Genomic DNA, 18,241 nt, shown 5'->3' on the forward strand with positions numbered 1-18,241 from the left:
CTTCGAGTAGTCCAATTCTTGCAGGAAATAGGATTATCTATGATGCACTAAATTCCAAAACAATGAGTGCGAGAGAATTGGTTGTGGATCACTCACACTCACAAACATCATCTCTTATTAATATATATTATTCCGTAAAATACTAAATCCTGTCTAATTGGACATTTTTTTTATTGTGCCGCGACTGTCCATCGTCCATGCAGTTATATATACATGTTTCGCTGTATTTAAATTCATTATAACTTTTTAGCTCGGCATTTTCATCGTGTACTTAATGGACTACTGCGTCGGATGTGGTTGGTGGATAATGATACTGTATTTGCTGGAAATCGGAGCTTTGTTCATGGTGCGCGGTCGTCCGTACAGCGGCGAGACGGTAGTGGCAACGCTGTTTTCGCAGGCCAACCATCACCTGCAGGTGTGGATGGCGCCGATGTTGTCGTTCGACTGGAACATCGTCGTGCCAGTGGCTCTGATCGTAAGCGCAGTCAAAAAATATACAATATAATATATAGATGTATAAATAATATGCTATTTGAAAAGACATATTTTTTTTTTATTGAACCTAAGACAGGCATCTTTGGAAATTAGATGTTTGTAGGGTTATTACTGCGGGGGGAAAGGTGCAGTTAGTTGGAACACTTGTTTGTGTGGCGAGGATTTGTCACTAAAAACTCGGGTGGTCACCCATCCGGTAATTAGTGGCACCAGCCGATTCTTGCACCCAGAAACGAAACGTGACTGAATACAACCACCGTGTCATACCAGGCCTCGAATAGGCATATTCTATGCATATATAATGACGATATTCTCGCCTTTGCAGCTGCTCAGCACGTCCGTGTTCAAAAACGGCGGATACAGGTGGCTGTACAACTGGAAAGGCGTGTCTCAGTCCACGTATTGGTCGTCGTCCAGCCGGGAGTTTGGCTGTTTGCTGCAGATCGTACCGCTGCTGATCGTCCCGTTCGCCGGAATCGTGCAGACTTGTCGATACCTGGCCACCGGACCACCGGACTTGTTCGACGTGAGTGCACGTTATACGATTGTAATACATTATTTATACAACATTTTACAAAAGCAAAGTTATAAAACGTTGTAAGATAAACAGTTGACATATACGATACAAATCACCATGTAGGTTGACTTCGTGTGGGTTTAGTTCATACCATTTGACATTTTAAATTCGTGCCATTATATAAGCAAATGCCTGCACCATACGTTTTTCTGGCGCACTGCCTTTTGAATCGAATGCACGAGATAAAAACTACCATTCCCCGGGTATTCCGCACAGAAGAAAAATCTTTGGTCTTTCCAGTTGTTCTTCCGCGGGTTTCAATGAGTTACGATGAAAAAAAAAAACCTGTACACATAATTGTAATTAATTGTATAATACCGCGATGTGTGTCACGGCCCAAGCCGGGGATGTCATCATATTATAACAACGCTCTCCTCGTATACCACCGGTACCATTGATGGTATACGGCCGCGCCATCACACCGAATAATACCGTTTGCTTACTCTGTCCCTAAACAGCGGATCCAGATGCTGTACCGACCTGTGATCGAGACCCGCAGGCCACCGGAAACCGGGGAGGCAACGTCCGAGGCGGGCGTCAACGGCTCGGCGGCCGTGCAGATCGAAGACCCGCCGCCCAAGTACACGCCGCCGCCGTCATATTCCACGGCCACCGGAGCAAGGTCTTTACGATTCACTGAATTAGTAACGGTTTACGAGAACGACTAACAGTAGTTTTAGTGTAGTGTATTTTCTATCATCGCACGCTCTGCTTCACACGACTATATATATATATTGTTATGTATTTACGTCATATTTTATTCTTGTACATATTATTTTTTTCATATAATCACTATGTTAATGTTGTGATATATTTGTTTGTCATATTTTTATACCTATACTACCACCTAGTCATTACTCTTATCTCAGACTGTCGAATGCGAAATTAAATGTAAAAAAAAAAATTTAATATTGATGATACATTTTTAACGTGTCCCATAATACATATTATATTACCTACCTATATAAAACAATAATGATTTAATAACACACGTATTTAGCAAAACAAATATTAACATTCTTCGTAGTTACAATATGTATATACCTCTTTGCCTACACGTCTTTTATAATATGCATGCAATTCACACACGGTGGTTTTCTTCTTGACACTTGGCACGGACACTGTAACGCGCACTGCTTGGCCGCGTCGTCGGCGACTCTTCATTATTACCATCTTCGCTGCTTGCCGACTTCCGAACGCCTATGCGGTCATACGCATTACAGACTAGCGACGAATAGAACCGTTATCAACTGTGCGCCCTCGCGTGTTTGTTTTTCTTTTGCCATTATAGAATCGCGAAAATGTTGCGGCAGAGCATCCGGCGGAGCGTGCGCAGGTTGGCGCACGTACTCGGCAACCACCATCAGTCGGCGATACTCGGAGAATCCTCTTCGTCGTCCTCGTCGGCCGCTGCGCGAACCGTCCAATCGGCGACGACGTCCTCGCATCACCATCAGCAGACAACAGTCCTCTCGGGGACGACACCGTCGCCGGCGCCTCCGACGACGACGACGACGACGACGACGAACGTCCAACAAACCTCGGCCACGTCGTCTCCACCCCCCGACTATACCACCGTGCTGGTCGAGATGAACAGGGAAGACGACGACGTCGTTTCCGTCACGCGGACCGTCTGCGGCGAATCGTCGTCCGCGTCCAGTCTGTCCGACGAGCAGAGCACCAGCATCGAGTGTCTGATGGAACGGGCAGCGCCTATCAACGTGGACCGGACAGGACCGGTAGCAGCTGCGGCGGCCGCGTCGCAGTAGTTCCGCACAAGGAGATCGCTATAATCTATAATATTATAAAATACCTCTATCCGCCGTCGTGGCCGAGAACAAAGCCGTTCTTCGCATCCGGGTTTGCGGGAATGTAAATACATTTTTGTAAATAGGAATTCAATCGATCGTTTTTTTATGTTTACAAAAAAAAAAACAAAATGACTGTGATAATTTTTTTTTATTATTATTATTATTATTATTTAATAATTATTTTTATTTTAATTATTATTTTTTATACGCTCGAATAATATTGTCTTCATTACATTTTAAGAGCCTATATATAGGTACATAATATGTGTATATTTTATTATAATAATAATAATAATAATAGATACTGATGAATACTATTAATAAATAATACATAATTATCGTATTGTATAATATAATGTAATCGTTGTATATTATTTACTGACTAAAATAAAACTGTATGCGAACGCTCGTTCCACAGGTAATAGGTAAATAATATTTCCCGACAAGTATCGATTGAGCGCCATCACGACTCGTAGTCGTAGTGTCGGTCGGAGTTCATGTACTGATTGGATCCGGTCGGGTTCGAGTTGCCCGCGCTGCTGTTCTGCTTCCTCCGAGCCGGTTTCGTGGAACCGCGACACTTGGCGATGAACTTGAGTTCGTCTTTGAACTCGCTCTTGAACGACACCTGCGGGGGCGGTTGTAAGATCAGTCAAATGTACTATATCGGTGGTCAAAAGGCCAACTGACTGTGGTCGTAACACTTAAAAAATTATACTTAGCAACATAGCCACGTGTTTAAGCCCGATTATGGTAAAAAAGTTTATTATATTTTCATTGCGTTTCGTTTGATGACATCGAATGACATTTCTATCGTAACATTTCGATGAGGTTTACTGGCTTACGACGTTCTTTTCACTATTTATCTCAAATAAGCTTCGTGATGACGTTCGATTTAAGTTAAATAATAAAATGATATGGTAAAAATTTGGTCGAGACACAAGAAAACCGTATGACAATTATTCGTAACGCAATCCTTAATTTTCCACCAAAGTCTTAATTACACATGTGTTAAGTAATATTATGTCCATTAGTTTCACTGTACAATACGAACCTTTTCTTTGCTAGTCGTTTTCCACAGGGTCCAGAACATTTCCATCGCTGCCAGTATGGCGGCGACGCCGACGCCACTGCACAACACGATAAAAACGCCGCCCACGTTTTTCATGCTCAACTCGCTGGCCTCGTTATTGTCGGTGTCCTACATAATGTTATATTTTATTAAAACACTCATCATCGTGATAGAGCGATGCATAAAAAGTGTAAGGTTCAACTCATCTATACCCCCCCCCCCCCTCTTTCCACCTACCGACTCAACAATCGCCTGGTTCGGGTCTCGTACTAGGAAATTATGTAGTAAGAGCAAAGAGCGTTTAATTAAGTATTCAGTGTTGGGCACAAAGTACGGGCATGATTAAGAGGAAGTGTGACGTGTCACCCGCACAACGTGGTGGTTCCGTCTCAAACAGATATGTAACATACCAAATTTAAGTTCATCAGTTCGGCTTCGTTAGTTTTAATTATATTTGAGCGAGTTTAAATATTATTAATCATATAGGTAATATCCTCGTGTTTGGTGAAATTGTTTTTCTGATATTTTAATTTTGAGTTGTAAGCGTGTAAGATATTATATAATACTTAAAAATGTCCATAACTCATTTCAAAATTAAAATATCATTGATGAAAAATTACCTCTCTTTTTGTTTAAAGGAAAACAGTTAGGTATACATATTCGAAGGGAACTCGCTGCCTCTAAAACTACATAAAATATTACGACCAGACCCGTCATGTCTAAAAGTAGGTTTCCGGGCCAACTACGATTCTGTGTAGTGTGCGGTATAAACATGGGAATAACTAATTTATATAGCACATACTGGGAATTTTTTTTTACTTCAGACGAGATGTCACACAAACCTGACACGCTCCGCCCCCGCGTTTCTCTTTCCACCATTTGTTCTTTAACGCCGTCAGTTTGCCCTTCTCCTGCAGGCTCAATATGTTTGCGCTCAGAACGTTTCGAAAACTCGCGTCTGTGAAAACACAACGTCACAAAATGTACAAATCGGTTAATATAGAGTGACAAAACACAGTATATGTTATAAATGTGTTTTTCAACAGCACACAATATTAGACAGAATACTTTTTTTCATCACAATCCCGTAGCCTTTGTTGTCCAACAGTCCGCCGATTTGGGCCAACTTGCAGTTCCGCTCGACCATGTACCTATTATAATATGCAAATATATAGCGGACATTCATAAAAATTTGGTACGGTGTAGTACTATTGTGGGAGTTTTGCCCACCTTTTTGGGTATGCGATTGCGCTCAGTGCCTAAAATTTTTTTTAGCAACGTAACATAAAAGTGAAAATAATATTACACTCGAGATCGAATAAAAAAAAGTACCACCGATAAGCACCAAGCGCAATCGTAAGATATCCGGCTCTAATGCTGTGTACTAAATTATTTTTTTTAAATAATTAGTATTTATTTATATATATAAATATATAGTATAATATATATTTATTAATCATTTATTTGCACTAAAAAAAAATATACCTATTAATATTTGTAAACAATATTATACAAGAGGAAAATTTCAATTTTAAAAGCTATATATGATAGTACCTACTACCTACTACCTATAGTTGTTTTGGAGTTTTGTACTGTTTAAGAACAGTGTGGTTACTGGCGAGCACTAGGTGATACAAGTAATACAACAAATTATTACTTATTACTAAATAAGTAACCATTAATAGGTAGCTGCTCATTTAAGATAGGTAATGTGTGACTCGTAAACGCATTATTACTTATTATTATTACTTATGATTCGTCCAAGAGAATGTGATTACTTCGCTGTTCGCGCACACGAGTGCGAGTCGGCGGTCGCTCTTTAAATTGTATCGATAATCTATTTTTAGTCCAACTCAACTATATATAACAATTATTACAATAATATTCAATGAAACTTGATTAAAATATCAAATGAATTATAAATTTATAACCACAAATGTCTACTATTTTGTTTTGTGCAACAAGAGGTCGCCACACGCGTTATATTGTAGTCTCCATATTACAAGTGCGTAACAGCAAATTTATGCTCAGAAATTCACATTTAACATCGTCACAAACACAGATAATGTTCATAACGCTAACTTTCATAACGGGTTGATTCATTCTAATTTTTAAACTAATAAAGCCAAGAGAGAACTGCTGAGCGTACATTTTCGCTGTGGCCCAAAGTTATGAATTGTTATCAAAGCTTCAAGCATAGTATAAATGCCTACTTATAATTGTATTTTATAAATAGTAAATTGAATTTTTTTTAATTTTTAACAGATTCGTCATATAGATAGGTGTATCTAGGCATTTAGGATTGGCAGCGGGTAGAATCACATCAAAATGTTGATACTGATTTATAGACTTTTTTTATGGTCCTCTTACATATTATAATACAGACCAAAAGGTTAGATAAACAAATAATTATAAAAAATTGTATTATTATTATTTTTTTTTTTTATTGATCCTGAGCCCGGCAACTGTGGCCATTAGCTATTAGTAGGTATTGTGACCACTCGGTCACCTCGTCCCCCAATTGTATTATTGTTGAGGTGGGAGATATAACATATGATCGGCCCCCTTCTAGGGTTAGGTTTGCCTACGACTCCTATAGTCCTATGACGTAGACATAGAAAAGTGGCCTTGGTTTACAATTTTCCGTCCTGAATTTTTCTATCCCAAGCCGTCCTTGACACTACGATAGACGATTGTATGATTCACTGAACTTACGTTTTTGGAAAATTAAATAATTCTACCTATAATGTCATTTTAATTTATTGTAGTTACTGCCATAATTGTAATACTTACTCGATTGACGTAGACTCCATGAAAAACGCATAATTTTCTCTGAGTACTTTCTCAACGCCTTCGTCATTACTCGAAGTGTACCAGGGCTGATTTTTTTGTAAAATATCAAATATTTTTTTATAAGTAGGGTTTGTTGATTCCTGTGAAAATATAAATTTAAATTATTTATGTATAGCTCGACAACGCTTAGCTCGTGTATAACGCGTTATAGACTATAGTATTTTAGTATACCTATTAGAATTTAGAGATATGTATTTTAAAATGGCGATACATAAATTGTATGATACTTCTATGATGAACTATAAAATCTGTACAGTCGACATTAAATAGATTGGCATAGCGGCGGAGCTTATCAGTAAGTGTAGCCAAAATAATAAGTCGCAGTGTGTTCGGCCACTCCACGCTGGGTTAAAACAATTTTTTGTTTATACTAATTATTAAAATCTGTAATTGTTGTCATAAAATGTCTTTAGCATAATATTTACTTTTAAATTACTAACATAATAACTGTTAATAATGTTTTGAGACAACTATTGATTTGTTAATTGATTTGGTAATAAAATACAAATATGGAATACTATCCTGGCTTTGACGCGACCACCGTGCCAATCCATTTTACTCATACTGCATAGAATAGTAGTTTTAAGTATATGTTTATGTATATATAGTATATTATAGAACTCAAGTAGTTACTAGTTTACTACAAATCTCAACAATACGTATCAATTAGATAACGAAACGAATGTTCAAAATAATTAAATAAAAATAAAAATAAATTTTAAATATCCTACTTTCCCTTTTCACCACCCTTATAAATAAACTCTCAATGTATTCCCCATAATCTATTTACAATACCTAATATCCATCTTATCTCTTATGCAACTCATATACATATATATAACACTATCAGTATACTACTATATTATTATTAATATTTATAAAATCTATTTAATTGTTCTAAACAAACAGCTTATTCTAAAGTTCAAATTTTAGTCTCACCACAATTACTAAATTTATAATATTTAAATCACCGAATTTGTTATCTGTAGCCTCTACATTATTAATTATTACTTAATTATTTTTTATTATTATTATTTCGACATGTAGATATATTCAATTACTTTTAGGTATATCTTGATGATTGTTAAGCTTTCATAGCTTCCACTAGACGCTAATAAAATAAATTTTTTATATGAACTGAGTGATAAACAAAATATTTTAGTTTAATACATTTTAATAATAATAATTATAGTAATATTGTGTAATATCTTTAATATTTTAATAAATCATACCCTGAAATATTCCTCAGTAGATCCTCTTTTCTTCAAACCGAAAGTGATAACATTTTGATTGTTCACTAGATCCTCTACGTTTTTGAAAGGTTCCGACACACTCTCGACGGTCAAAAACGCAGCCAAATTGGCAGTGTAAGACGAAACCATAATGAGCGTAAAGAACCACCAGATACCTGCGACCAGTCTAGTAGACACGGCGCTATATGGAATTGAAATAATGAAATAATAAATTCTTCTTAATAAATCATGACCAACCTTATTTTTAGAAATAATAACCACTGACATCAATTTTGAGATTAAAGCGAAGAAATTTAAAAAAAAACAATTATTATTATTTTTAATACATAACTGCAATAATCGTAAAATGTTCGTTAAATATTTTAGTATTTCTGTAGACATAGTTTTGGGTGGTGGTTATGTGTAAGAATTTCATCGTATACTCACATCGGAGCGATGTCGGAACCTTGCTGCATCAGCGATCCGATCGTAAACCAAAATGCGTTTGACAGGCTGAACTGGTTTTCCAAAAACTCAGGCTCTTCAATGCACGGGTAAGGGTTGGTCCACTCGTAAGGGCTGATCCTGGCCATGATAAATAGCAGAACAGACACGCCGCAGTAGGCCGTTATCACCCAAAGCCAGACGAAGGAACTGAACGGTGCCAAAAATGAAAACAGACTCGGTGAACTCTTTGTCGACTTTTTGTACAATATGCTGATGCCTGAAGTATTTGCAACGAAAACAGACGTAATAAATTACTTTTAAAACTTTTCATCGATCTTTTAATACAATAGATTTGATTATTTTACAATTTTATCATTCCCCAAGAGACTAATTAAGATTTTCTTTTGATTTACTACTGTTCTCATTTGATAGTCGAAACTATAGTAAGTTATGTGCATATGCTTCTAAGAATATTCCTCAATTAAATAACCCGGATACCAGAAATATCTCCGGAATATTGTCATAACTCTTGAGAATAATCTTTCGAAAAAAAATGCATACAAATTCAACGATACCTTTTGTGAAGGGAGGGGGGGCCTTTACAAGCAAATAATTTTGCTCATCAACAATAAATTATAATGAATAAATCATTACAGTATGTACCTATTTTGCCTACACAACACGCCGTACAACGTATTATACAAAGCGTATGGGTCAAAACTTGCTTAAAAATTAAAATAAAAAAAACCTAAGTAAATATTCTTAACTTTAAAACCAAATGTGATAATAGGTCAGTTCACTTTAATAAAAAAATAACAAAGTAAAATAGATTATTCTATCTAATCTAATGTAAAAGTTGCTGTGACTCGTGTATTAGTAAGACTATAAGTCGGAGACAACGCATATGCCTCTACCGGGCTATATGCATATACAACAGAAAACTGCCGACAGTTATAAAAGGTGTTGGACACTCGTCTGATTATAAAGGGTGACCACCAAGCATGCTTACCCTCGTTTTTCTTTAAATCATATTTATATATTCAAATTGAGACTTAGAATTTTTAAATATACTTGAATACCATATTTTCAAATTCTTGAACTATTTTGTTGACCTATGGCGATACAAACTTTTGTTTTGTAAATAAGGGACACGCATTTTAATCTAAATTATTTAATGAATAATTGTATTCAACATTTTTATTTACCTACCTAATTCGAACCAGTAGTTTCTGGATGGTTAAAATGTTTATACTAAGAACTATAGTCCTTAAAAATAGTTTTACAACAATGTTAAATATATTAAATATTTGATCTAGAATTTTATTATACTTTGACCTGCACTAAAAAAATATATAAATATTGATAGACTAATATAGATAACTATCATTTTTTTAAATCACATATACCTTACTACCCATATCTTCAAAACCAATTATTATGGACCTATTATCCTTATTTATGGTAATAAATAATTTACTGAAGAAAATCAAGGTGATCTTTGAATACGAAAAAAAAAAAGTTTGTATTTCCACAGGACATTCCTTAGTAGCATAAATAAGAATTTAAAATATTCCAAAAATCAGATTTTTAATAACTGCATTATTGAAGAAAAAAAGTGATGAACGTGCTTGGTAAATCACTCTGCATACTTTACGTAACATACCGTAACACACCTACCGAGATTCATAAACGGGCTGGTGAAATCCACGTCGTGTTCTCGTTGTCTAGTGATAGTGATATCGGCAATCGCGAGATCTGCTTGCTGCAAAAATGCATGGTTAATAAAAAAATGTTATGTGTAGATATTTTTATGATTAGATATTACTAATATTTGCAGTTGAAAATGAAATAAAACATTATTTGGGTAGCATCTTACGGATGGTGATATTTTATAATCTGACGATGACTTGTATTGTCAAGAATAAAATTGATTGAGAAACACCCACAATAGCCATATACTCACATAAAACATCTGACGATTTCCACCATATGGAAAAGTAGGATAAGTCATACAAATATAATAACAATGATAATCTGAGTTAGCTACTAATTTAGTTGATTTCTATTTTATTTAAACGGTTAAGTTATTAAAATTTTAAATTATGACAACAATTGAATAATATGAACATTTATAAATACACAGATTTCATCGTATTAAATTAATTGACAACACTTCGACGTAAGAAAATTTCTTTTTTCTCTAACTTTTTGATATAAAAGCCATTTAATAATTATTGATGATGTTGTATTTTAATTATTTACAATTTTACTTGTGATATATTATTAGGAAAATAATACGTTAACGTAATATTTATAATATTATAAATTGTAATTAAATATTACTGGATAAATATTTTTACATTCTCTGTATAAAATGTTTATTTTACATATCCAATGCCGATTTTTGGATTGATTACTGCAGTGTTATTAAAAATGTAATTCTTCATTATATTATGCACTTACTCCGTTTATGACTTCCCCGATCATTCCGTTCCATTTTTTAGTTTTTTCGTCGATATATCCGCTGTTGAAGTCTTCTTGTATTATGAACGTATAATTGAAACCACTCATTTCACTGAGCTCTTTGATCAAATCGATTCCGAAACCTTCGTATCGGTCGTTTCCTTCCAGGGTATTACTGGAAAGTTTGACCATACCATACGGTTTTGTCTGTGAATCATAGCAATAGTCATAATAGTCATGATTTGAATAATATGTAAGTTAAAAAATTAATAGGGTGCTCAGACATCTAGAGTATTATACAAGACAGTATTTAATAAAACAGCAGTATAGTCGTCCTGTGTAATTAATTCGATTCCTAGAATTTCTTTTTAATTAGAATTCTTATGGTTGCTTTAAAATAAGTAAAAGATTAACAAGAGCATTTTAAAACCTATATAAGGATCATCTATATTTCTAAATAAAAAAACGTTTTGTTAATTGTTACTTATATCGTTATAGCTTATAGGTAACTATAGGTTAGTATGGTATTTTTAATTTTAATTTAATATATCTTAAGAGTTATTATAGTAATTAATAATTATGTTCAGTAAATATAATTAGTAAGCAATCAACATTGTACCTATATTACTTAGCTCAAAGTTTGAAATGAGTCAATAATTACAATAAATTGATTAATGTAGTAGAATAATTGTTTTAGTTTCTAAGCATTGCATAGTAAGATCAAGGAAGATTATAACTGTGGACAGATATTCTTTTGACTGGTTTCGATATAATATGATAGGCGCTTAAGAGATTGTCAACATTTGTGATGAGGATTTTAACCCAAAGCATCATAATTATGTGGGTATAAGTTTAAAAATGTCTGCTCACCAACGCCGTGATGACGACAAACGACATGTTCCTCAAATCGAATTCTTTCCCACCAGGCACCATTTCCGATTTGGGTATCGCCGAAACGTTAATTCCGGTTTTTGTGCTCCACGTGCCCGTCACACGCAAACCATTCTGCGTCAAGTCCACCAGTTCCAATTCGATGTCAGTTCGGAAACCTTCTTGGTCAAATTTTATCTTGCCGGTGAGCCCTTTGAAGTCTTTCTGAATTCGGTTTTTTTCATTTAATATGTATTAGACATGGCTGACTTAAGAATGGGAAATTCACGGGAACAGCAAATATTTTATCGAAGTCGTTCCCGAGAATTTCCGAGAGTGCCAACTTTAGGTCGACTTGTGCTTGACTTCGTCGTATATCATACAAAATAAGTTATTATATTATTACTTACGGCCATTTTCATGTAGTTGATCAAAGTGAAGCCATGCTTCCACGAAAGGCTAGAATTGCAGGGAGTCGGTGTCTCGTTGATTTCGAACTCTTTGCTCAGATTGTAAATGGAAGTTGTGAACAATTGCACTGCGTCGTAGATCAGAGCGGACTCCAACTGTGTACAAATACAATAGGGTTATAGTTCCAGTTCCAATATTGTATAGAATATATACTTCGCGTTTTGATTTATTCAGTTCGTTATATTAGTTTATAAATTGTAATTATATTATACACTAGGTAGCCAGTCCCATCCTGATGTACCAACATTTCAGAACTATGAGTGGAGTGCAATAGTCTTGACAGTTGAACACACACACACACACACACATCCATTGCATATTATTAATATAAATGATAATTTATGTGATCTTTGGGTGTAAAGACTTTTATTTAATACAAGTATCATGTATGTAGTCGACAGTCGGCCCATATTCGAACCTGTATAGTCTCGGGCAACACCGTCTTGTCATCGGGTTCGAGCGGGCTCAAATTGTCCGTCCACTGCGATACCGTGTTCTGGAACTCGCTGTCGTGTGGCCTCACCAATCTCATGCCAGTGATGTTGGTTCCACTGTACTTGAACGCATCCAAGTCCAAGGTGTGCATGTCCTATAAAACGATCAACACTCATTCATTGTACGTGTAACGAGCAACCTACCGTATTTTATAATATTGTTGAAATTATTTTTCCATGCATCATCGTGCTTACAAGAGATGCGATTATAAAATTGTGTTCAGATCCCATGAGGCCCACTTGCTGCGCTTGTAACAGCACTTCCGAAAGTATGCCGAACGAACAGTCTAGTAGTATTTTTGTTTCTCCGGAATCTTTAATCTCACGAAGCTCTTTTCTGAAATAAAAATATTTATTTACGTAATAACTACTCTGCGATCGTATTATTAGTACCTATATACATATATTATACAATCGCTGTCACCATAATAAATTATTTTATCATAAGTAATTTATAACATCAATGTAAAACAATCATGGTAAAAAATGTCAAGTATAGAATACATATTATATAGGTTTATTAATTACCATTTAAACATTATGTGTCACATTTATGTTAATAGTTTAATTGTATAGTACTTATATTGTAAAAGTAAAAATACCCTTTTAGAGTAAATGTTTCATTTGTTTTTGAATTATAAAACAAAATGACTTTCTTTTTTATACTTCACGGTTAGTATAAAAAAAAAATATGAATAGTAAAATAATATTTTATTTATTAAAAAATAAGTATTATTTTAACATAATGGTATTTAAATTAGTATTCTAAAAATCTAAAACATTATTAGAATACAAATTCTATCAGAGTATGTATCATTGGTTGGTATTAATTATAAGGTGCATTTATCAGGGTACAACATTGTATTATATTCATATTGCAATATTGAATTTACTTTCTCTGGATATAAGCAACTTTATACTTTTGTCTCTTAGTACAGTGGGATTACAATTTTGAAACATCATTCATAACAATATGTGTACATTTATATTAAAAATGCATGTATATAAATTATAGTTATAACATACTAAATGAATAAAGAGTAAATACATAGGTTCCTATTACCTACATATCTATAAAATAGGTAATACACGTTTCTTATTATTACTAATTACCGACGATTAATTTTGATACCTATATAACGCAATAATATTACCGTATAATTATAATGGATTAAATGCATTTAGTCTTATATGTGTTACTATTTCCTTGTCCTTTTCGCATTACCTAACATTGTTCGTATAATGATTATAATATATTTTTCGACGTTTAGCTTTTAGCCTCCCTCAATTGCCTGTATATGATAAATATTATACACAAATTGGATTTGTTAATAATTATTGTTTATATCCTTTCCCCCTATAGGTATTACAATTTATTAAGTAGGTATATATGATATGTAAATATTTTATATTTCAACGATCGTTTAAGATTATGACGTTATGTGATATTACAATACAGATAATAATATAGTTTATTATTACAACTGTTATTCAACCACTATTTACCGATAATTAGGTCCTGAACTGAGCTGTCTGATGCGGATAGGATGATTGGTAGGCGGTGACTTCAGAATGTTGGTGATTTGCATTAGACTGTCGTTGTTTTCGTAGATGATGGTGAAGCTCTTCCAGTCGACAGCAATGATTATATCGATTAGTGCCTACGGATACGGAAATGCACCTTTTTTTATTCAAAGTTACTGTTGTACGTATATATATATATATATTATATATTACAGAGGACAGAGTCTGTAGGTATTTGAAGAAATATTCGGAAATTTAGTACCTATTTCTTAAACACCACATTCCCACGAATCGTCCATATACTGGCGACTGACAAGTGCAGGTATAAAAAAATATGTAGTACATTAGTACATATTTATAAAATACACGAATAGTACAAAATGGTTTACTTTGACCATTCGGGTAATTTGACGTTTATTCGAGTTTCCGAATAAATTAATCACTTATTATTAGTCGTGGGAACCCGGCTTTAGATATAGTAGGTATTTTAATAAAGTAATCACTTCGGCCAATGTGCTTGGGTGAGGATACAGATTAATTTGACAAGACCCTCGTTTCTGGTTGATATCCCATCGGGTCTGTATGTGAGGAATCTCCTTGTAATCGCAAATCGATTGCACGATGGGAGCTGTGTCTCCGGCTGACGGGCCGAACATGCCGGACACCCCCTCGGTGAGCATTTCACATACTTGCAACGATAGTAAAGGACAACAATATTATAGGTAACTGGTAAAATATAACAAATATAACACGTCACGCTTACCATGGTGCTGGGTCTCGAACGAATCGTAAAGAGGAACTATTTTGCTGATGACGTCCAACTGAACACCGCTGGCAAGCATTTTGGCCTTTGCGACGTCCACGGAAGACTTAAAGGCCGTTTCCAGCATCGAGTTTTCCTCGTTGTATAAAATCCCTGAAGATATTTTCATAATATAACCACTTTATAGTTTGTGTTTTAAAAACTCATTACAATATGTATAGCCGTATAGGTACCCGTTTTTAAAACCCTTTGGGCCATTGTGGATAACATAAACACAAATCTAACGAGGAAACTTTTAAAAGGACAATTTTTATTCATTTATATGATAAAAGTTCAAAGTTTAATGAAACATTTTACCCTGAAACGTACAGTTAAAAGAATATACTTTTTTTAAGTCAGAGTTTGTTTTGCTTAATAATTAGGTTTAGTAGGACGAATTAACCCGACGAACACGGAACAACACATATTATAGTGAAAAATAAATCATTTTACAAATGCGAATGAATTATGATAGAATAATAAAGTTTGTTAAAATTCAATTATTATTAATCCACTGTACCATTAGAAACACACTCATGCATTATATATTATTATATCGTATATGTGTAGGCTAGTTTTGAAGTTTTTAAGTGCTCTACAGTTATCTATATCATGCAGTGGTGCAATATTCTATTTGATCACTTTCATACCTATACGAAATACCAATCTAATATGTTAATCAGCCATCAGCGATATGTTTTCTCATTACTCATTAGACTAAATGAAAAACGATAGGAAAGTAATAACTAATGACTCATTTTCACTAAGCTATAATAATAATATTATGTTTTTCGTGGAATTATTTAAATTAATCGTACATGGTCATTTCGAAAAAAAAAATTTTTAAACCATTTCAGGAAACGGTTTACATCAAAATCCCCCTCCACATCTGCTTTATGCGTTCCTGGATGTATTTAGATGTATATATTGCACATGTGTAGGTATTCACATTATTCTCATACATCTATCTTAGGTTTAATTATAATATTATTACAATGTATAGTACGTATGTAATGACTTAAAAAATAAATAATATTTCGTTCTCACCCAGCGTGATCGTCGTGTCGCCGCCGCATCGTTTACCACCGGCCAAAATCAAAACGAACGGCACCAATAAACCTAAGATCACGTTCATTGTCCAAGGACAGAGAAAGTGAAAAGCGAAAAAAAATCACCACGATTAATATCGCGTCGACGGAAGTGCATACAAACTCATGAATTAAATTTTTTTCTCGACACACGTGTGCACTATAATATCGAATTTGATCCGCCGAACGATCGCACACCACTGTTACGACGATATGTACGGATCGTGTCTCCCTCCCCTCCCCCAGCGTGGCTTATGAATATTTCTGGCACGGTTTTTGATATTATTTTTAGTCCAGGATGAGGCTTGCTGCAGCGTGGACCGCGGGAGACGGACGTTTCAAGCGACGCGTTTCGTCCAAACAAAAACCGACGGTTGTTATACGTATATGTCGGAAAAAAAATTGTACCTTTCAAATATTATGATTTATAATAATAATGATATCGAAATTCGTTTGTGAGGTAAGCACTATATGTAAGCATTTGTTCCGTGGTGCATTAAAAATCGTTAAAATATGATTTCCCGATCAACATAATTATACACTATACACATTTTTATTGCGTATAACAACTAACTGATCCAGGACAAATTAAATGCCAGAAAAATTACACCTCCTTAAACCCAGTTAAACGTGAACTGCAAACGTTTTTGCATAGTTATTCGGGGTTTTTTGGTCAAATATAAAATACAGATTTGAAATGGTCCTTCTCAACATATTTCATACTTTTGTATAATTCATGTTATTGTTTTTTAATTGTGCCATTGATATCTGCCTCCCTTATTTGTTAAAACATTTTCAACTTTTGATTTTAAAATGGGTACTGATATTTAAAACTCCAGAAATATGTCAATTACCTCATGGCTCATAGTCTTAATTCCATTTCTTCGTTTGATCATTTTCTTTTGGGTTGTGTTCAATTCATACAGCTTCCAAAGAAATATAATGAAGTAAACGTAAACGATTTCAAACGAAAATCAATAGATATGACATTGTTCAAATACACTAATGAAGTAATACATTTTCAATTTCAAACAAATATTATATCAAACTTATATTAACAATATCATTTTGAGACATTTCAAACTTAGGCAATAAATAAAAAATAAAATGAATAGGATTGTTTCTGGTAGTAAATTGGATCTGGGTAGTATTCAAAATACAATACTTTTAAATGTAATCCTGAAAAACAAGAAAAAGTTATGGAAGTAAGGACATTTTCATGATACAATAATTTGTTGACAAAATGAATTTTGTTTTTTTGCTGTGTCTGAAAAATGAACTATTGTAGATTTGAAATGTCGACCAAATATACATTTTGCCAGTTGGTCTATCAACACTTTTAACAGTTACTAGAAATGAAATAATTTTCAAAATATTTGTCTTATTTTTCGTTTTAGAGAAAAAAAAACTTGAACATATAATAAAAGTAGTTCATACCCCAATTTAGAAATATAGATAATATTACTTAGTGACACACTTTTAAGTGTCAAATTTTCAAATTTTCACAAAATTTACTAAAATCACAAACCTTTAAATTTTATTTTAAAGGTACAAATTCATAAAATGTCTGATTTTAACACCAATCGGTATTTGGTTTTAGTGTGTGGTGGTAATTGCTATTTCATATTTGGTGTTAGTATTTAAAATGGGAATAAGTATTGGTATTTGATATTGGTTTGTTATTTAGATTGGAATTGATAGCTGCTTGGTTACTTTTAAAACAGTCGGTTTCAATAACTTAAATTATCACCAGTCACTAAATATCAAATTTATTCAAGTCAAATCAAACAATAAAAAATTTTAAAAACACATTTTTACTGTTTTTTTTTTATTTTGATGATAATTTTATTGGAGTATACATTACCCAGTACAAATAACATATACAATAACATTATAAATCATAATCGAGAATAACGCAGGATTTCAAAGCCTAGGTACTATATATAAGATATATTATTTATATTTATATAACATTATATAATAGGTACGCGTTACAAAATTGGAATGTATTTATTGCAATATAAACCTTTTCAATAGAA

General features: G+C 33.8%; 2 protein-coding genes across 4 annotated transcripts in view; one reads left to right on the forward strand and one right to left on the reverse strand.

The window, feature by feature from the left end:
- LOC111029208 overlaps positions 1 to 3,010 on the forward strand; it is a 90,162-nt gene extending 87,152 nt beyond the window's left edge. For 2 of the 3 annotated variants that reach the window (XM_022308140.1, XM_022308141.1), the window contains exons 12-15: positions 251 to 478; positions 824 to 1,024; positions 1,534 to 1,697; positions 2,367 to 2,844. In XM_022308140.1, coding sequence (XP_022163832.1) covers positions 251 to 478; positions 824 to 1,024; positions 1,534 to 1,697; positions 2,367 to 2,844 — 1,071 coding nt within the window. Of the gene's footprint in view, positions 1 to 250; positions 479 to 823; positions 1,025 to 1,533; positions 1,698 to 2,366 lie in introns of all 3 variants that reach the window. The other variant, XM_022308142.1, reaches the window with a different exon arrangement.
- Positions 3,011 to 3,188: 178 nt separating this feature from the next.
- On the reverse strand, positions 3,189 to 16,249 carry LOC111029151 (glutamate receptor ionotropic, kainate 2-like). The gene is made up of 17 exons (XM_022308025.1): positions 16,162 to 16,249; positions 15,076 to 15,228; positions 14,816 to 15,000; positions 14,295 to 14,449; positions 12,984 to 13,125; positions 12,713 to 12,883; positions 12,234 to 12,389; positions 11,824 to 12,048; positions 10,954 to 11,160; positions 10,168 to 10,252; positions 8,491 to 8,767; positions 8,044 to 8,245; positions 6,752 to 6,891; positions 5,027 to 5,109; positions 4,801 to 4,916; positions 3,941 to 4,087; positions 3,189 to 3,514 (listed from the first exon to the last, which is right to left on the reverse strand). Exons 1-17 carry the CDS (start codon positions 16,247 to 16,249, stop codon positions 3,350 to 3,352), a joined length of 2,697 nt encoding a protein of 898 aa, XP_022163717.1. The 3' UTR covers positions 3,189 to 3,349.
- Between the last annotated feature and the right edge of the window lie 1,992 nt (positions 16,250 to 18,241).

Source organism: Myzus persicae, unplaced genomic scaffold, assembly GCF_001856785.1.
Source record: "Myzus persicae strain clone G006 unplaced genomic scaffold, MPER_G0061.0, whole genome shotgun sequence".
NCBI classification, from domain to species: Eukaryota; Metazoa; Arthropoda; class Insecta; order Hemiptera; family Aphididae; genus Myzus; species Myzus persicae.

Coding starts and splice junctions, on each gene's coding strand:
- LOC111029151 (XM_022308025.1), bottom strand. CDS start 16,249: ATGAACGTGATCTTAGGTTTATTGGTGCCGTTCGTTTTGATTTTGGCC. Junction 6,892..8,043: donor CTACTGAGGAATATTTCAGG/GTATGATTTATT, acceptor ATATTTTCACAG/GAATCAACAAACCCTACTTA. Junction 4,088..4,800: donor GCGGGGGCGGAGCGTGTCAG/GTTTGTGTGACA, acceptor AACATTATGTAG/GACACCGACAATAACGAGGC.